Below are 21,763 nucleotides of genomic sequence, written 5' to 3' on the forward strand. Positions count from 1 at the left end.
GGATGCCGCCTTTTTCACGGCTGTCTGGGGGACTTGTGTGAATCGTGCAGATCCGATGAGGGTTTTTTTTTGGTGGTGGGGGGGCGGCGGCGTTGGAGTGTCTGATTATAATTTCATCAAAGTAAATTCTGTATTAAAATTACTAAATAAGCAAATGCCGTTACAGTCCATGAAACATAGGAAGTATAAGTATGAGAAGAAAACAGTAAATCAGAAAGCTGCGCACGTAAAGCCAATTACGTAACTTGCGTTGGACTGATGGAAATCCTTGCGCGTGCAGTGAAGTGCAGCCAGCAGCAGATAATGGCGCGCAGCCAATTGGCTTTACGTGCGCAGCTTTCTGATTTACTGATTTCTTCTCATACTTCCTATGTTTCATGGACTGTAACGGCATTTGCTTATTTAGTAATTTTAATACAGAATTTACTTTGATGAAATTATAAATCAGACACTCCAACGCCCCCCCCCCCCCCCAAAAAAAAAAAACCTCATCGGATCTGCACGATTCACACAAGTCCGCCAGACAGCCGTGAAAAAGGCGGCATCCGCCAAAAGGCGCGCCGTTTGCATCCATGGAAGAAGGAAGGGAAAAAAAAAAAAAAAGAGAGCAAGCTATGAGCTTGAACCCTAAACTTGAACGAGGTGAATGCCTGAACTGGCGCTGCCCCTTTTGATTTATGGTATTGTAGTTTGGACATGCACTCAAGTGTTTGGTTGAAAAATAAAAGCGAGCCTGAATCTGCCTGCCTCCCAATTGTTCCTCCCCACACACACACACACACACACACACTCTCCCAGCCCAACAGACTGCATTATAAGACACTGACTAGCTTGGGCCCGCTGAATCATTCAGGGCTCCCCCCCTTCCAACGATGCCCCTGAAAAAAGTAGGCAACATGTTTGTAACCTGTTATCAAGCTGCTGTCATCACTGCCCTCCTTTGCTTTTTCATCCAAAACAGCTTTGATTTTGATGGGCTTTGAACACTTTCCAGCAGCTTCTTTTGTCCTGGCCTTCTTCATATTCTCAGATTTTGAAATGGGGTGCACAACACTGTGGGTCAAGTGGAAGTCACTGATAAAGCCTCCTTTGAGCAGAAGGGATGAAGCTCCATCAGGAAGAGAGCTCGCAAAGGCAGGCACCTCTTTGGAAGGTTTGCTCTTTGCTGCAAATGGTAATTTCTCTCCATTTTTCTTTTTCCCCTTCACTTTTTCCTCTTTGGGAGCTTTCGGTGTTGCCTTTATTCTCTTTTCCGGCACGTCTCCGAATGAACCTGACAGACAGAATGTTTAAAATTATTAAACAAAAAAAATATATAAAATTTAGTCGAGTTTAATCATCAAGCTTTACGTAAGCCTTTTAAACTAACAGTTTCTTTCCTTGAATACTCAAAGAAAAAGTAGTTCATGAAAATAAACACGACTTGGCCATTGCCCAAAAGACAGCTGCTTTACTTTGAGCAGGAGAAGCCGAATCCTTTGTGGTCCTGCGCTTGCGTGCCGCCTTCTGTGTCCTGGAATATGGGCTGGTCGGCAACGGGAGGCGGCTGGTGTCTCCAACAGATGTAGCAGTGCCTCCTGGCGCTCCTGTGTCTGCTACTGGAAGGATGGTACAATTCACACCCACGCCAGAGCCTGATGCATCGTGCCTTTTCTCTTTCCCCTCCGTTTTGTTGCCTATAAGAAAGAGTAATAAATATTTCCATCAGTCGTTCCAAATTAACCCTCTGGTATTCACGTCCGTTAAAGGGCATATCTAGCCTGGGAAATCCCATGCTGCTTTGCACAATCGTTCCGATCTGAAAAGACAGCATGGAAACTATGGTCTAAAGGCTCGCCTGAGTTAGGGAGCCAATCAAAGAGTGGGGAGGGGTGGAAAGACGGTGACGCGTACTACTCGACAAACGGAAGCTTGTAGTTTATTTGGGACTGTTTACGGATCACATTTAACATGGCGGCGAGCGATACGAACCAAACTTTCGATCAAGCTTTAGACACTGTTCTGAATAGTTTAGAGCAGTAATCGTTCGGTGCCATTGTTTTCCTATTTTTGTTTTGCCTTCTCTTCTTCGCCTCTTCGTCACTCTAACTACGTCACCGGGTACAACTGCCATGATTGGCCATGGGCTACGTATACGCCAAATGATAGATATTCGCAACGTCCAATAAACGGCCGTTGACAATCGTAAACCACACCTCCCCTACGAGAAATTCAGTAAGCGGATTCCAGACCATATTTCACTTGTGATATGGTCTGGTGTTAATCAGACTAGGGCATATCCTGGACCAATTTTGTTTGTTTTTTTATATGAAAGTATGTCCCTTTACACACTCATCCAGAAGGGTAATTTTGCACAAGGCCATCTGTCTACAGCAGAAAAAAATAAAATAACAAAACGCGTATGGAAAAATCCCAAGGGAGTCTGGAGCCAGATTCGTGACGTTACCTGCAGAAGCGCCAGCAGGCTGCACGAGCTTTGCACGGTTTCAGTGCACAGCCTGTGTAGACCAAGCGCTCCCATTTCTCTCTCATTGTCCGGTCTTCTAGGAAACGATGAGTACTAATCCCATCAAGATTGGTGTTGCTACACCCTCCTACGATACATCTGTTAACCGTTTTAATAATTACGTGATAACGTTGAAGAAATTTGTAGGAAACCACCAGGTCGTTTTCTCATAAACAAACCAGCGCTGATGTAGGGTTCAGAGGGAGGCGTCCCACACGCGACGTCACGAAAATCAGTGTTTGCCGAGAAATCCAAATGCCAAGTTTTTTCAGAGGCGGACCAATTCGACTCAAATGGCTCGATTTCAACTGAATTTTTCTGGTATTGCGCAAGGTAAAAAAATTGCAGAGAATGCAGAATGTGACAGATATTTGACCAAAGTTTAATATAAAATAGGAGAATTACATTGATCTTGCTCCTGAATTTACCCGTCATATGCACTAAGTATTATTGGTATTTCGTAGACTTTAACAATGCTCACCAAGAGTCTGACATGGAATTGTATTAATTACTATGCCAAAGTGCTCAGTTATATCCCGAATTTATAAGAAATGCTGTCAATAATTGTTTTTTGGATTCCCAACCTCCCAAGTTTTAGGGCTGCAACAATAACCGCATCGCCGCCATACTGTGGTATCGGAGGTGTAGTGCAGTGTTGAGTCAGTCACCACAATTACCATCATAACAGCTGAGTGCGTTTCCATCCTCATGTAGCTTTTAGCTTGGTCTGTGGCCTTGTCTACACGCATCTGGATATTTAAAAAAAACTTCTCCTATCGATTTTGAAAAGAATGAATCACGTCCACAGTGTACATACATTTTTTTTCTATTTCTCCAGACCAGAATGAATAAACGATTTTAAAGGAACAGTCCACCGTATTTCCATAATGAAATATGCTCTTATCTGAATTGAGACGAGCTGCTCCGTACCTATCCGAGCTTTGCGCGACCTCCCAGTCAGTCAGACGCAGTCAGACGCGCGGTCACTCCTGTTAGCAATGTAGCTAGGCTCAGCATGGCCAACGGTATTTTTTGGGGCTGTAGTTAGATGCGACCAAACTCTTCCGCGTTTTTCCTGTTTACATAGGTTTATATGACCAGTGATATGAAACAAGTTCAGTTACACAAATTGAAACGTAGCGATTTTCTATGCTATGGAAAGTCCGCACTATAATGACAGGCGTACTGTGCAGTGCAGCATGGGGTGGAACTGCTTTCAATTAGTTTGAAAGAAAAGGGATTGGACAAATTCCTCCCCGAAGAAAATAAATGCTAATTTTAAAAAATATATGTTTTATCGGGGGGTGGCACGGTGGTGTAGTGGTTAGCGCTGTCGCCTCACAGCAAGAAGGTCCAGGTTCAAGCCCCGTGGCCGGCGAGGGCCTTTCTGTGTGGAGTTTGCATGTTCTCCCCGTGTCCGCGTGGGTTTCCTCCGGGTGCTCCGGTTTCCCCCACAGTCCAAAGACATGCAGGTTAGGTTAACTGGTGACTCTAAATTGAGCGTAGGTGTGAATGTGAGTGTGAATGGTTGTCTGTGTCTATGTGTCAGCCCTGTGATGACCTGGCGACTTGTCCAGGGTGTACCCCGCCTTTCGCCCGTAGTCAGCTGGGATAGGCTCCAGCTTGCCTGCGACCCTGTAGAAGGATAAAGCGGCTACAGATAATGAGATGAGATGTTTTATCGGAAGCGTCGATCCTTATGAAATACCGAAAGAGGAATGGATTTGCGACCCTGACACCTTCCACATCTTGCGGATCAGGTGGGAGGTGCCAGCGCTGACGCATTTACTAAAAATAGTCAGTGTGGCATCAGTTCCTCAGTGGGGGGAATAATGGATGAGTGAATAGCTTAAGCATGTTATGGTTCCGCTGGAAAAGAGCACAGGCTCCATGTGCCACTTCAGAGCTCGCAGTCAACACTCCACCAATTCTCTTCAACAGTTCTTCAAGGAGATACACAGAACCATGGCCTCACTTTTTGTTTATAAATGCCTTGAGATCTCAAGAATAGCACAGGAATAGTTTTAAGTGTTAATAATAAATCTAATATAGTAACTTTTATGATTAAAGTGATTCATATAGGTAGCGGTCTGAGTGAATGACCTTGACATCTGTGACGTCACAGCAGGAAGTCTATCGGTCTCATCGCCATTTCCGCTATACTAAAACACAGAGCTGACTACAACTCTGATCCTCCATTTTGAGCTAATTTATCACCATGCCATGTAGATGTGCAGCACCGGTGCAGTAACACGACAGAAGGTGGATTTACGTTGCATTCATGGCCCAAGAATGTTCAAACTGCAAAGATTTGGACGCGTTTTGCGAGAAGTTCACGGGCACATTGGGCGCCTACGAAATGGTCTCTCCTCTGCTCTGCACATTTTACTGAAGACTCATATGAGACCTCTGATCTGTTGAGGAGCGTTGGCTATAAGCCTGTATTGAAAGAGGGTGCGGTACCAACAATTAAACGGAAAGAAAACTACAAGAAAAGGAAAGTAAGTTCAGTTGCACCAGTTCTCCCGGAGTGCGAGCCAAGAGTTGCTGCTAAATCCCAGGACGGAACGAGACATATCGCTCAGGCAGTGACCTCCCTGCGGTTGTTGCCAAAACTGGTGACGTCCCATCCTGGGTTTTACTAATTGCCTGAACCGAGCAGTAATGGCGGAGTACTCAGTATGGAGAAAACGGAGAACGAGTGGACCAGCTGTCTGATTTCTCTGTTGGATATGCTTGCCTCAGCAGCAATCTCTCGCCCTTACATGGAAGAAGCGAATGAACAGAGAACTGAACGAACAACTGAAAGTCAGATTGTTTAAAAACGATCAGTCTTCAAGAAGCGAGAACACAGACGGGTAAGCTCCGACTCTCATTTGGATACAAAACAACAACACACGTTGTTTACCTGCATTTAGATTAATACATGTAACTTGTATTGTGTGTTTAAGTTACCGGTATAAGATTATTTAATTTGCTTCAGAATGTGATTGTCTCAGTTCATCTGATTATTTAGCCTTTTACGTTTTATCAGTGAAAATGCATGCATGTACATGTATGTTGCATAAGTTATAACACCTATCCTGTTTTAATGAGAGTCAACCCACAATCAGTGAAGTCAAATCAGTCTTAGTTGAGCAAGTCAGTAACGGTATTTCTTACTTTCACCATAAATTTTTATTTATATGACTTTGGTCTATAGCTGTCAAAGGCCTCGGCCTTAAAACCGGTTATCTTTGCGGTCGATTTTAACTCTCAAAAATATTTTTTTTTTTATTCCCATTTATGCAGCATACAAGAGCCAAGGATGGAGATACTATCCACTCAAACATATTTAAAAATAAAGGTTCTGCATATCTGCTTTAAAGTGTGAGTGTCGTGTAGCAGAACTGTGCGTGCGTCTCGGGAACGCGTGTGGCTCCACTGTAAATGGTGAACTTGTGCAGTATGGGGTGCAAATTAATGCAAAAAGTAAGGAAACGTCTACACTGCTGCAGCCCTACGGACTTTTTCCACCAGACAGCTCTCTCCATGACATGTCAGGCTATCGTGTGACACCAAGCGACCACGATGCGGGCGGCGTAACCCACTCAGAGGAAAGGCACCATCTGCCCACTTCTGATGTTTTTCTATGATTGTCGCTGTAATTGACAGGAGAGAGAGAGAAAGAAAATGCCACTCCTCCCTCCCTGACAGCACTGGCCAATTTTGCTCTCGAGCTCCCGGCCACGGATGGCTGCTTGAGGATTCTAGCTCCCGATGATAGGGTGAACGCTTTTCTGTTCAAGATTCACTCTGTCATTTCCCTGAGCATGGCTGCAGCCAGCTATGAGGCCACCGCGGTCCGGACCTCGGTCATTTTTAAGAGCCGAAAATACATTTGTACGCTAAATATCCAACTGGATAAAAAAATAAATAACATTAAAACATCTCTGTAAAAAGTGCATTGTTAATTATGTTAAACGTTGATTCTGTCTTCTGTGTGTTTCGTGCGCGTGGCTCTGAGACCAAGAACAAAAAAGCGAATGAGCGCGCGACTCGGGGGAGGAACGCAGTGCAGCAAACACAGGTTTTTCATGGTCACCATCAGTGCACTTTCATGAAGCTGTTAAATTTACATTTTCGAAGCAGCGCAGTTGTGTCCTCATTGCTTAGGCCAGATCAAACCATTAAACAAGCTTAAATTCTTCTTACTCTTGCCACATACATGTTTTGGGTTGTTTTTCAAAACTGATGATATTCAGTTCAAACACCATTTAAAGTAATTTCAGGAATAGATCTCTTGTGTGACGTGTAATTCACCCCGCTCATTTAAATATGTCGAAAATTTTTCGGCGCGCACTTCGCACATCACGGACCTCGGTGATTTTAAAATGCTGGCTACGGCCCTGTCCCCGAGTATTTGCATAGACAAAGAAACGAAGGTGTGTTTCTCATCAGCATAGTGCAGTGCAACTTAAAAAGTTTAATTATTATTATTATTATTTTAAGTTTATCAATTTTAAAAAGTTAAATTACCAAATCTCTTAAAACAGATCTAAAACAACCATTCAGACACAAACAATTCTGTTGCGCCACTCAGGAGCTCCTGTCAAGAGTAAAAGAGATACAGATCCAAAACATGTAACACTCTTAAAGCTGCGTTTCATAACATCAGATTACTTTTCACAGATTGTGCGCGACAAGGTTCTATCTGGATTAAAAGCGGTTTTGAGAAACGAGGCTTTAAAATAAGACACTGCAGCTCGCAAAACTCACACAGGGTCAACTTTATTGACAAGTGGGATCACGAGAGAAACTCACAGCCTCCTCTTTTGTTTAATTCATTTATTTTACAAATTAGAAAAACACCAAAGACAGATTGTGTGTGTTAATATTTTAAATAGTTACTGGGAGTCACGTCCAAGCAAGGCACACTCAAATTAAGTGTATATGCAAACTTGCATTGTGTCAAGTCATAAGCCCCTTTTCCACCAAAGCAGTTCCAGGGCTGGTTCGGGGCCAGTGCTTAGTTTGGAACCGGGTTTTCTGTTTCCACTGACAAAGAACTGGCTCTGGGGCCAGAAAAACCGGTTCCAGGCTAGCACCAACTCTCTGCTGGGCCAGAGGAAAGAACCGCTTATGTCAGCGGGGGGGCGGAGTTGTTAAGACCAACAACAAGACCGCGAAAGGTCGCCATTTTTAAGCGATGAGAAGCAGCAGCTGTACAAACGCAAAGTCATCCATTATTATTGTTGCTGTTGCTGCTTCTTCCGTGTTGTTTTTGCTTCGATATTCACGCCAAGGTTTATGCAAACGTAACTGACGTATACAGCGACGTAATGACGTGGCTTCCCTTAGCACCGCAAGCTATGGAAAAGCAAACTGGTCCTCAGCTGGCTCACAAGTTGAACGAGTTGTGAACCAGCACCGGCCCCGAACCAGCCCTGGAACTGATTTGGTGGAAAAGGGGTAACAGACTGGTGTTCTGTTCGAGACCAGTTCTCTTATGCTTCATGTGTGAATTTTAAAAACCTACTGAAAATTCTGTTTTGTGCACCAGCCTTCTGGATTTTCACGATTAGTAAATACTTTTGAACGGAACATTTGAGCTTCTGATTTAAGCTCATTATAATCGTAACAATGGAAAGTTTTAATGAGAAACAGCTTTTACAGTGCGTCTTGGAAGATTTTACAACACCTGGACTGTTCTGCTCACACTGCTGCCGTTTCTGTACGTAAAGGATAAATCAACAACACTTATCAAACTGGTCGGTCTGTGTAAGGAATATTTCTCTGAGTTTAATGCCGCTTTTCCACTACAAACGCGGCTGAGCCGTGCCGAGTCGAGCTGAGTCGGGCTGAGCGGGGCTGTTGGAGTTGCATTTCGACTACAACCGCGCTGAACCGTGCTGGCTGGAAGTGGGTGGACACATTGGGTGGAGTTAGCGAAAGTGGGTGGACGTCACGTGATGTCGTTAAGCAGCGCAAACAGTGACATCAGTGACAGTGGCGGAACAAGTCAGAGCCGGGCCGGGGGCGGGGCAAATGACCGGGCCCTTTATTAAAGCTTATCATAACATCATTTTAGGCTACAAAATGTCCGCAACTGCGGTGTTTACCAATTTCAACACTACCGGGTGCAACTATGTTATTTAGTACATCAAGTCCTTCAAACGAACATGTAACTCAGAAACAAAAAACATTAGGATACTGTACATGGCTCATAATAAAACATCAATAGCCTATACTGCGCACATTATTTGAAGGGCATACGAATGAGCGCTCAGAGGCTGCAACGCTGACAGGAAGAGTCAGAAATAAAAGGAGGGCGGTGCAAACCTCACTGAATGCACTGTGTTTACCAATTTCAGCACTACGGGGTGCAACTATGTTATTTTGTACATTAAGTCCTTCAAACGAACATGTAACTCAGAAACAAAAAAAACAGGTGACATACTGTACATGGCTCATAATAAAACATCAATAGCCTACTGCGCGCATTATTTGAAGGGCATACGACGAGCCTTGCGCTCCGCGAACTCGTGCACGATGCTCTGTATGTCACTGATTCAGTGATCTTTTAAGCGGTAGTCTCACGACCCGGATAGTAAACAATAAACATGGAGGACATGGAGTCGTTAGTGTTGCTGGTCTTGGTGCTGTGGCTTGTTGTCACCGACAACGCGGACAGATACTGGCAAGAGCGTATAGATGAGGCGAGGCGCATAAGGCTTCAGAAATTCTCGTAATTTGTAATTCTCCTTCTTCCGGGTTTACAGTGTTTACAGATCCCAGCGCGCTCGCGGGGCGTGTGTGGGCATGTGAGGACACTCCTCCTCACCAATCAGTGCACAGGGGAGTGTCTGCTCACGCCCCCAACCTCACTCGGCACGGCTTGGCTCGCTTCAGCCCCACTCCAAAACGGTGCGAGTTTTAGGGGCTAAGCAGGGCTGAAACGAGCTGAGTCGTGCTGGTTTTTGGTAGTCGAAACGCGAGCCGTGTCGGGCTGAAGCGAGCTGAAGTGAGCTGAAAAAGGGTAGTGGAAAAGGGCCATATGTTATTTAGTACATCAAGTCCTTCAAACGAACATGTAACTCAGAAACAAAAAACATTAGGATACTGTACATGGCTCATAATAAAACATCAATAGCCTATACTGCGCACATTATTTGAAGGGCATACGAATGAGCGCTCAGAGGTTGCAACGCTGACAGGAAGAGTCAGAAATAAAAGGAGGGCGGTGCAAACCTCACTGAATGCACTGTGTTTACCAATTTCAACACTACGGGGTGCAACTATGTTATTTTGTACATTAAGTCCTTCAAACGAACATGTAACTCAGAAACAAAAAAAACAGGTGACATACTGTACATGGCTCATAATAAAACATCAATAGCCTACTGCGCGCATTATTTGAAGGGCATACGACGAGCCTTGCGCTCCGCGAACTCGTCCACGATGCTCTGTATGTCACTGATTCAGTGATCTTTTAAGCGGTAGTCTCACGACCCGAATAGTAAACAATAAACATGGAGGACATGGAGTCGTTAGTGTTGCTGGTCTTGGTGCTGTGGCTTGTTGTCACCGACAACGCGGACAGATACTGGCAAGAGCGTATAGATGAGGCGAGGCACATAAGGCTTCAGAAATTCTCGTAATTCGTAATTCTTCTTCTTCCGGGTTTGCGGTGTTTACAGATCCCAGCGCGCTCGCGGGGCGTGTGTGGGCATGTGAGGACACTCCTCCTCACCAATCAGTGCACAGGGGAGTGTCTGCTCACGCCCCCAACCTCACTCGGCACGGCTTGGCTCGCTTCAGCCCCACTCCAAAATGGTGCGAGTTTTAGGGGCTAAGCAGGGCTGAAACGAGCTGAGTCGTGCTGGTTTTTGGTAGTCGAAACGCGAGCCGTGTCGGGCTGAAGCGAGCTGAAGTGAGCTGAAAAAGGGTAGTGGAAAAGGGCCATAAGTGACGTATATTACACATACATAGGTTACGAATATACAGTGCTGAGCGTAAATGAGTACACCCCCTTTGAAAAGTAACATTTTAAACAATGAACACAATTTCCAAAATGTTGAAAAGACAAAGTTTAATATAACATCTGTTTAACTTGTAACGTGAAGGTAAGGTTAATAATATAAACTTAGATTACACATTTTTCAGTTTTACTCAAATTAGGGTGGTGCAAAAATGAGTACACCCCACAACAAAAACTACTACATCTAGTACTTTGTATGGCCTCCATGATTTTTAATGACAGCACCAAGTCTTCTAGGCATGGAATGAACAAGTTGGCGACATTTTGCAACATCAATCTTTTTCCATTCTTCAACAATGACCTCGTTTAGGCCCTGTCCACACGGCAACAGATTCAGGTGAATCTGATAAAATTGTTTATCGTTTCGGCCTGGCGTCCACACGGCACCAGCATTTTGGGTGCCCCAAAACGAAATCTTTTGAGAACAGGTTCCAGAGTGGAAAAATCTGGCAACGGTGCCGTTGCGAAGTCGTCTGGATGAGAAGAACGGATTTGTTTAAGATGACGTCACAACCACATGACTAAGTGCTTCACGCCAGGTAGAAGCGTAACGAACTCGATGCGAGTTGTCAACAAAGCCTATAACTTGGTTCATGAAACGCGCTTACAAAATATTTTCATTGCTTTCCAAAAACAAAAACAATCCCGCCAGCAAAAATAGGAAAAAAAAGGAACGATCTCACCTCTTCAGATGTTGGTTTAAGTCCGACAATACATTCCTCAAAAAGGGCGTAGAAGAACAAAGTAATCCATCAACGTGTAGCATTCAATTTATTCCGGACCATTAAAAAATTCTGGAGGATATCAGAATGTTGGCGTACCGGCTTCCATCTACCCCCGTTCATTCCTCTTTCCGCGTCTTTCGTTTTACGCTACTGATTAATAATCAAAACTTTGTGGCTGATGCTACAGAAGAAGGGGTTTATGCGCATGCGTCTACTTCTATTGTTCTGGTGTCTCCGATGGGACCAGAAATTTAAAAAAGTAGGGTGGTCAAGGATTGGAGGTCGCAGAAAATTCATAATGTCTATTTGGGGTCAAAACATTTGAGAAGGGGGGCGTCGTGGCTCAGGTGGTTAAGGCGCTATACCATGAATGCGGGCGACCCGGGTTCGATTCCGGCCCGAGGTCATTTCCCGATCCCTTCCCGTCTCTCTCTCTCCCGCTCATTTCCTGTCTCTACACTGTCCTATCCAATAAAGGTGCAAAAAGCCCAAAAAAATATCAAAAAAAAAAAACCATTTGAGAAGACCTGGGCTACACTTGAAAGTTATTTCAAAATTACAGAAACGATTCAATAAGGAAATCGAGTTTGAAACGCTGACCGATCACAAATAGAATCTTACTATGCCGTAAGGTAAAAAAATACCGTATGGTTTAATAGGGTTTATTTCGCTGTTCCTCATTACGCAATCCAACTCTCTCAATAAATAACCAACAAATGGTATAAATTTAGTAAAGTAAGGCCTTTGAAGTTGTTCACACGATGCTCATGTAAGCTTTCCAGAAAGTTTTATTTTTCTGACTTCGATAAATGCAAGAATTTTCACTACATACAGTACCAGTCAAAAGTTTGGACACACCTCCTAATTCAATGGTTTTTATTTTTATTTAGTACAACTACGGAAGTGATTGAAGAAAACCGCGCACGCTGATTGGTCGAGAGATTCGGATTATTTCTCGATAATCACCTCGAGCGACTCAACAAAAATGGCGGCCAATCACTTCGTCACCGTGAATGAAAAACTACAAATTATGAAAGAAAATGCTGTTCTTAAAAGCGCTTAAGATGCTACAAAGCTTGGTCTAAAACTATTCAAAGGTAAGGTGGAATTGTGATTTATTTTATATCTATTTCAAAGCAAAGTATTTTATGCGAGTCGGTGTAGATAAGTGAAAAGTCTGCGCGTGTTACATTTGCATGCCGCTTTTGAAGACTGAAATGAATTATTTTTTTCATACAATTTATTTGTATAGGTAATCGTATGGGGCCGAGTAAAATTAAGGATTAATTTCACGAGTGATTTCGAAGTTTTGTGACTCGGGCAATTTCAAAACTTTGACGTCACGAGTGAAATTGATCCTTAATTTTATGAGGAACCATACGATTCCTTGTTTATAATATAATTATCGGGCCAAATTCATACTTCAGAAGCCATTGAAGTTCACAACATTTGTCATTCACGTTTTCTGAACCAATCAGGGCGCAAGACTATCTTGCACGTTTGAATCAGTTTCTAAAGCGTCTTTCATCATGACACAAAAAAAACTGCGATAGCACCTTGTCTAACTCACAGCATTCATATGCCACTAGAGAGTCGTTTATTTGTTTTTCTGCGGCCCATTTCTTAAACACGGAAAGCCAAAAATTCGTACTTTTTTTTGGTATTTTCATTTTTGCTTGCAGCTTTCAATTGGTTTATCATTTCTTCGTCAAATATAGCGAAACAGCCATTTTGTTGACAAAATTTGCACGGTGGTGTAGTGGTTAGTGCTATCGCCTCACAGCAAGAAGGTTCTGGGTTCAAACCCAGCGGCCGGCGAGGGCCTTTCTGTGTGGAGTTTGCATGTTCTCCCCACGTCTGCGTGGGTTTCCTCTGGGTGCTCCGGTTTCCCCCACGATCCAGGTTGACGTGGGGCGGCCTTGGGCTGAGTTGCCCTTGAGCAAGGTACCTGACCCCCGACTGCTCCCTGGGCGCTGTAGTATGGCTGCCCACTGCTCTGTGCGCGCGCGCGTGCGTGTTCACTGCTTCAGATGGGTTAAATGCAGAGGATGAATTTCACCGTCCTTGAAGTGTGCATGTGACGAATAAAGGTTTCTTCTTCTTCTTAATTTTTGGAACCGTAACCAAGCAACGAACTAGCCAACAGCATTTCAGAAATACGACCCCGTGTTAAGGAAAAAAGCCCTCCTTGATTGACCAATCAGAATTGAGGAATTTGGCCCTAAGTATTTTAAATAAAAATCACCTGTGTATTTATACTAAAGCAATTACAGGGTTTCCCATACATAGACCATTGTGTTGCACAGCGCCACACAATGGATTCCTATCGCCACACAATCAGACTCGCGATTTTGAAAAAAAAAAAATTCCGTTGCATATCGTTCCGTTCATTCATAGTGCTCTTTCTTCTCGTTTGCGCGCACGCGCGCGCACACCCACACACAGAGAGAGACGGAGAGGCATGTACACAGGCCTGCCGTTGCGCATATACCCAGACTGCAAGTAGGCCCGTTAGGCTAATTAAAAATAACGCAGCCTTCCTGATTCGCCTTCCGACCCCTTATTTTAAAAGGTAGCCTACGTCGTGCTCATAGCCTTCTTGGCTTACAGGAAACGGACATCCCTGAGTCAGGCTATAAACCAATTTTGATGCATACAGTAGCAGCTTGACGCGAGGAACCGGCCTTATTGCATTATCCCATTTATCCCGCTTCAGCAATGACTTCCCTTACAATAGGGCACTTGAGTTTTTTTTTCAGGAAGCCACGCAGAATTAAATGTTCTGATAGGGCATGCAGGCTTTGCACCAATTAGGGTAATGCTTTATCATTATTGTTAGTTGCCTTGGTGTTACCTTAAGTGGTTTCTTACATCTAATTATGATATTTTATTATTATTTTGTTACATTATACTATTTATTTCATTTTAGTATTGGTTGAGGTAAGTGTTGAGTTCAATATTTAAAATAAAAACCTCCAGCTTGTTTTTTGCAATTTATTCCTTGAATGTCAACTAAAGAATGATTGAAAGATCGCCACCAAAAAGGCAAAAAACTAAGGTAAAAACCAGAGATGCACCGATTGACCGGGTGCCGATCGGAATCAGCCGATTTTCACGTGATCGGCCATGACCAGCGACCAGCCGGTCAAAATTAAAACATGCCGATTTTCTGCCGATCAAAACTTGTGTATCACAGAGATGAAAGTGGAAATACTTGTAATTCGCAACTAAAAAGGCTGCAGCTACACTGGCAGCTTGAACATGCTTTCTAGTGCGATTGTGTTGCGCTTGCGCAGAACAGTGTCAGTCCTGCGCGCCTAACGAGCTCCGGCGCGCGCGCCGTTAACAAAAAAAAAAAAATTCACTATATTTGGATATATTATATATCCAAATATAGTGAATTTTTTTTGTGCCAGATATTGGATGTGAAAAGAAGAAAATATGTTTGTGGTTGTGTGAATTTCCCATTACAGGAATTAATACGTTAGCCTATTACCAAACATCTAGTTAGATTTGTACAAAGAGAGAAAGAAAAAAATGTCTGTTTTACAACCTTGGTTGCACTTGATTCCATTGGAAATTACTCTACAAATACACATTTGACAAAGATGATAGAATTCATGAAGTCGTTGCTACTACATACTGCAGGTGTGTATCAACACATGCACACCTGCAGTATGTAGTAGCAACGACTTCATGAATTTTTTCAATGAGAAAATTGAGAATATCCGACAAAAAATTCAAACTACTAATTTAAGGTTAGACAATGAAAGTGACCTTGTAGTTAACAATATAACTGTATCAGATCATCAGTTAGAATGTTTTACTCCCCTAAAAGAAACTGAATTACTTTCATTAATCTCTACATCAAAAGCCTCAACTTGCGTACTAGATCCCTTACCGACACATCTATTCAAACAGATAATGCCTGGAGTAATTGAACCGCTTCTAAGAATAATAAATTCTTCTCTTATGATTGGCTATGTACCCAAATCCTTTAAACTAGCAGTTATCAAACCCCTGATTAAAAAACCTGACCTTGATCCCTGTCAGCTGTCCAATTATCGGCCAATATCAAACCTCCCCCTTTATCTCCAAGATCCTTGAAAAAGCTGTGGCACAGCAGTTATGCTCATATTTACATAGGAATAACATCCACGAAATGTATCAGTCAGGATTTCGACCTCATCATAGCACAGAGACAGCACTGGTTAAAGTAGTAAACGACCTACTGTTGGCGTCTGATCAGGGCTGTGTCTCGCTACTTGTGTTGCTTGACCTTAGTGCAGCATTTGATACCATTGATCATTCCATTCTTCTGGATAGACTAGAAAATGTTGTGGGAGTTAAGGGAATGGCCCTCTCCTGGCTCAGGTCTTATCTAACTGATCGTTATCAGTATGTTGATATAAATGGTGATATTTCTAGACGTACCGAGGTAAAGTTTGGTGTTCCACAAGGTTCTGTCTTGGGTCCACTGCTTTTTTCTCTATATATGTTACCTCTGGGCAATATTATTCGTAAACATTGTATTAGTTTCCACTGTTATGCTGATGACACACAGTTGTATGTCTCTGCAAAACCTGATGAGAGACACCAGCTTAATAAAATTGAGGAATGTGTTAAGGACATTAGACACTGGATGCTTATAAATTTCCTTCTGCTTAACTCTGACAAGACTGAAGTACTTGTGCTAGGACCACATACAGCTAGAAGTAAGTTTTCTGATTACACAGTAACTCTGGATGGCCTTTCTGTTTCTTCACGTGCAGCAGTAAAAGACCTCGGAGTGATTATTTACCCCAGTCTTTCATTCGAAACTCACATTGATAACATCACCCGGATAGCTTTCTTTCATCTCAGAAATATTGCAAAGATAAGAAATTTAATGTCATTGCATGATGCAGAAAAACTAGTCCATGCTTTCGTTACCTCCAGGTTGGATTATTGTAATGCCTTACTGTCTGGATGTTCCAATAAGTGCATAAACAAGCTCCAGTTAGTTCAAAATGCCGCAGCAAGAGTCCTTACTAGAACTAGAAAATATGACCACATCGCGCCTGTCTTATCCACACTGCATTGGCTCCCAATCAAATTTCGTATTGATTATAAAATACTACTATTGACCTTTAAAGCACTAAATGGTCTCGCACCACAGTACCTGAGTGAACTTCTGCTCCTCTATGACCCGCCACGCCTACTTAGATCAAAAGGTGCAGGCTATCTGCTGGTACCTCGTATAGTGAAGGCTACATCAGGGGGCAGAGCCTTTTCTTACAAAGCCCCACTGTTATGGAACAGCCTTCCAAGTAATGTTCGGGAATCAGACACAGTCTCAGCATTTAAGTCTAGGCTGAAAACATATCTGTTTAGTCAAGCCTTTTGTTAATGGTGTTTATGAGGTAAAGGAGTAGATCTGGAGGGTCCTCAGACATAGAGTGTTTTGGTAAACTGGGATGTATGGATGCTGTCAGTCCCCACTCGCTTGCTCACTCGAGTTTGTTGACGGTGTAGTGGCTGGCTGCTTTATGTCCCGGGGCTCCCTCATGCCTGTGTTACCTTCTGGCTCTCTCCTTTTAGTTATGCTGTCATAGTTAGTTGCCGGAGTCCCTGCTTGTACTCGGTGCAATATGTATACTGCTCCTACTTATTCAGGTGACATTGGGCATACCTAACCGCCTGTGTTTTCTTTCTCTCCCCCCCACCCCAAATCTGTCCCTCTGAGTTACATGGAGTCAACAGGAAATCTTTTGGTGGAGACGGTGGAGACCTCGACTGGCTATCGTAGCCTGCAGGGAATCGGCCGTCAGACATTCTGTTGCATGTCCCAGACCCGGTGAAATGTAACTGAATTGTCTTGGCCAGGCCTAAGGGTCCCATCTGCATCTCATCATTGCTGAGGAGTGTGCTCCCATCACCCAATCAAGCATCCAGCCAGAGCAGAGTTACATGTTGATCCTGGGATTGAGATGCTGGCCTCTTCTGCCCCTCGGACCTGCTTGATCCATCCTGGTGCCCTGTGTCTGGTCGGAGTTTTATCGCCCCACTCCTGTGAAGGACGGCCCCATGAGGACAGTTGAGGGTTATACCTGTTAAAACTGTTAATATTATAGTCAGGCTGTCTGTTGTTGCCCAAATGAGGATGGGTTCCCTTTTGAGTCTGGTTCCTCTCGAGGTTTCTTCCTCATGTCGTCTGAGGGAGTTTTTCCTTGCCACCGTCGCCACAGGCTTGCTCATTGGGGATAGATTAGGGATAAAATTAGCTCATGTTTTAAGTCGTTCAAATTCTGTAAAGCTGCTTTGCGACAATGTTTATTGTTAAAAGCGCTGTACAAATAAACTTGATTTGATTTTGATTTGATTTGATAGAATGGCTATGGTACAAGTATGACTGGAAATTATTTTTGTATTTTGATACTGAATGAAGAAATGGGTTGTTCTATAAGGCATACGTTTTCAGATCTAAATAGGCTTATGAAAGTGTGTTCCATAGCAGTTGGCAAATAATATATGAGGGGGAAGTTGTTTTTGTGCCAGATATTGGATGGGAAAAGAAAAAATGTTTGTGGGAATTTCCTATTTCAGGAATTAATATGTTAATACCAAACATGAAGAAAGATTTTACAAAGAACAATGTCTTTTTGTTTGTTTTCAACCTTTGAGGTGTTGAAAATTTATTACTGAAAATCTGGCAGAATGTTCTATTAAAGAAAAGATAAAAAAGAAAATAGTCTGTGTGTGTGCTGTGAAGTGGTTTGAAAAAATGAAATCGGTATCGGCAGGTCACACTCCATGGAAAATCGGAATCGGCCCAAAAAATTGCAATCGGTGCATCTCTAGTAAAAACTAAACTTTAACTTCAATTTTGGTAAGTAATTTTCATAAATTTAAGAGACAGGTTTTCCACCAACATCAAGCCCAGCAAACTAATGGCCTGCCCTGTAATGTAAAGTTGGGTCGAAGAATGAAACCAGGCAGGGTTCTGATAAAAATTGTTTTAGCTGTCTTCTCTTAAAGAACTTAAAAGAATTTAGATTGAACTGAATAATCTCAAATGCTTCTTGTAGCTTTAAAATATTCCCAGCAGGTGACTCTGAAGAAAAATACTGTGTTTGAACACCGCCCGCTGTAAACACTTTGCATACACCCCAATGACCGACTCCACCAACCGCCACGACACCACCGCACATGATTCCCTCATCGGCACAGTGGAGCACCACAAATTGCTACCGGCAGATTCTACCGTAACTGGATCCATTAACCACTTGCCCACAAAATAAGAAATTTTTCTTGTCCTTTTTTCAGTGAGGTAATATTTTCAAGATTGAAAATATGGTATTTGGTCTTCTAAAACAGCACGTCATTTAAAAATACACCGAGTATGGACCCTTTTCACGTGACGTCACGACAAACGCGGCCGCCATTTTGGACATGTACTACCAGTACTTTACCACAGCCAACAAAGAAAGTGTTTATTTTCAGCAAGACTTCCATCATGCCACTATATTATTGTGCACCTGGATGTAGTAACCATCAACAAACAAGGCAAGGGTTATCATTTTATCGGATCCCGGTAGATGCTGACCGACGGAGAAGATGGATAGCGGCATACCAATGCTTGTGTAGTGACCACTTTGTTGGAGGTAAGACGAATAAAATTAGCCAGAAAAGGCATTACATTGCTGTTAACATTCCATTCTAGTTTACTGTAATTATGATCTGGCAGCTATTTACACCGGATCCAGTGTAAATAGCTGCCGGAGCCAACGTCCGAGGTTCCGGAGCGCGCTAGCTCGCGGCCGGCCGGAGGGCGCTCCGGCAAGCTCGGACATTGGCTCCGGCAGCTATTTACACTGGATCCGGTGTAAATAGCTGCCAGATCATAATTACAGTAAACTAGTAAATACAGTTTTCTGCATCTCGCTTCTTTTTCTTTTATGTTTGTCTCCTTCTTCGCATTCAAACCGATTCGAGCCGAAGTCCACTACATGCCCAAAATGGCGGTCGCGTTTACAAAGGTCACGTGACTGAAAAGGGTCTATATCAATAAAAGATTTTTAAAGAATAAAGTTCTATTTCTTTGACATATCTGACAGACATAACTCCCATTTTAAAAATCACTTTCATCATCCCTGTTGCTATCGTCAGTGAATTTCTGTCAGATGACCTGACGATAGACTCCGCCATTATGGATCTTTGGTAGTTATCGTGTGGAAGCAGGCTTTATCATTTTTGGGTGCCAACAGATAGAGTTGAAATAGATTAACAGCGAAGAAACTATTTCGTTCAAGAGAGAAGCCCACAGTTATTTTTAAAAAATGCTATCGTCAGTCTGTCAGTCAAATGCACCTGACGATAGCAAAATTCAAGCCCTCACCACGCACATGTTGACTGACGCAAAGAGGAAATTCTACTGCGCATGATTTTTGAGACAGCAGACATTTACTTCCGGGCAAGACTTGGAGTTCTGACAGCTAGATTTCATCAAATAAATCAAGGTAAGATTTTCTGTCAGCTATCCTGACAATAGAAACATTGAGAATATATTTGTGCATTCATATTTACATTTTTCTGGAGGAAAACTATCGTAAGTTGAGAGAAATCAGAGCCACTTGCGACCCTTTCAGCCGACAGGCCATTTCAATGTGTTATTCCTCCGCGAAAGTGACACAGTCGTGTCTATCGTCACTGTTCTGACAATTATTGTTGATATTTCAATTTTGAAAATAAAATTTATTTTTATTTCAATATTTTATTTTATTATTTGGTTCTAGTGATGAGGTATTTAATATTATTACTAAATTTGTCAGATTAATAATGTAAGAAACAGTTTTGTTGCTATTGTCATCTAGAGTGTCTGTCAGAATATGATGGTAGACGTTAGTTTGTCAGGTTTTGATGACAGAAACCGATGTGTTTCTATTGTCATTTAGCATGTCTGTCATGTCAGGCTTTTATTAATTAGTTACCAGGACTACTGTCCTAAAATTTACTGTGAATGTCCAAGACCCCAAATGCTACTAGAAAAACTTAATAGAATGATCAAAATAATCAATTCAGCAATTTAAGGAGATGGGACTTAACTGGCCTCTGTTATGGTAGAATCTGCCTACCTGGTCTGTGGGAAACACTGAATTATCTGCCTCAGGTTTAGTGAATATTGGTGAATAATAACCTCCACTTTGTCTCGGTTATGATTCACCGGTATTCACCTCGCCTTCGGCGAATAATTGTTAATTCATGAAAAGATGTCTAAGTAATGATGGATGTCGTTTCTGTTTACTTAGCTGAGCGGTTCTTGACAATATGGATTACTGCAGTTGTGGAATCTGGCTATTTACTGTATTTTTATTATTTACTGTTTGATCTCAAACACATTAAGAAGGCAAGAAATTGTACTCATTAACTTTTGACGAGGCACATCCGTTAATTGAAAAGCACTCCAGGTGACGACCTCATGAAGCTGGTGAAGATAATGCCAATAGTGTACAAAGCGTCAAGGTATACGCTGGATACTTTGAAAAATTGAAAATAAACATTTTGGGTTGTTGTTTTTTTTTAAACACTTAGTTTACCACAATTTTATACATGCTCCACAAGTTATTTCATAGTTTGATGTCTTCAGAATTATTCCACAATGTAGAAAATCATCAAAATACAGAAAAACCTATGAAAGTCCAAACTTTTGACTGGTACTGCAAATCATTAACAGCCCAACGTTTATTTCTCTTTCAGTCCTGAGGCTTTAAAGTGCATATCACGGGTAAATTCAGGAGAAAGATCAATGCAATTCTCCTATTTTATATTAAACTTTGGTCAAATATCTGTAACATTCTGCATTCTCTGCAATTTTTTTTGTTACCTTGCGCAATACCAGAAAAATTTGGTTGAAATCAAGCCATTTGAGGTGAATTGGTCCGCCTCTGAAAAAACTTGGCCTTTGGATTTCCCGGGAAACACTGATTTTCGTGACGTCGCGTGCGGGACGCCTCCCTCTGAATCCTACGTCAGCGCTGGTTTGTTTATGAGAAAACGACCTGGTGGTTTTCTGCAAATTTCTTCAATGTTATCACGTAATTATTAAAATGGTTAACAGATGTATCATAGGAGGGTGTAGCAACACCAATCATGATGGGATTAGTACTCATCGTTTCCCAAAAGACCAGACAATGAGAGAGAAATCTTGGTCGCTTGGTCTACACAGGCTGTGCACTGAAACCGTGCAAAGCTCTCGCAGCCTGCTGGCGCTTCCGCAGGTAACGTCACGAATCTGGCTCCAGACTCCCTTGGGATTTTTCCAGACGCGTTTTGTTTTGTTTCCTGCTGTAGACAGATGGCCTTGTGCAAAATTACCCTTCTGGATGAGTGTGTAAAGGGACATACTTTCATAAAAAAAAAAGAAATTGGTCCAGAATATGTACTTTAAGTCTTGTCTGATCTGTCAACATGTAAATGAATAGGATACTGAATGGCCACAGAACCTATGCTGCATATTTATCCTAAACCATGATC

General features: G+C 42.5%; 1 protein-coding gene across 1 annotated transcript in view; it reads right to left on the minus strand.

The window, feature by feature from the left end:
• The window catches only part of baz2a (bromodomain adjacent to zinc finger domain, 2A), a 135,398-nt gene that overhangs the window by 77,544 nt on the left and 36,091 nt on the right, over nucleotides 1-21,763 (minus strand). The window contains exons 4-5 of the mRNA XM_060936667.1: nucleotides 1,455-1,676; nucleotides 908-1,273 (exon numbers count right to left, since the gene is read on the minus strand). Coding sequence (XP_060792650.1) covers nucleotides 908-1,273; nucleotides 1,455-1,676 — 588 coding nt within the window. The remainder of the gene's footprint in view (nucleotides 1-907; nucleotides 1,274-1,454; nucleotides 1,677-21,763) is intronic.

This window comes from Neoarius graeffei, chromosome 13, assembly GCF_027579695.1.
Source record: "Neoarius graeffei isolate fNeoGra1 chromosome 13, fNeoGra1.pri, whole genome shotgun sequence".
Taxonomy (NCBI): Eukaryota; Metazoa; Chordata; class Actinopteri; order Siluriformes; family Ariidae; genus Neoarius; species Neoarius graeffei.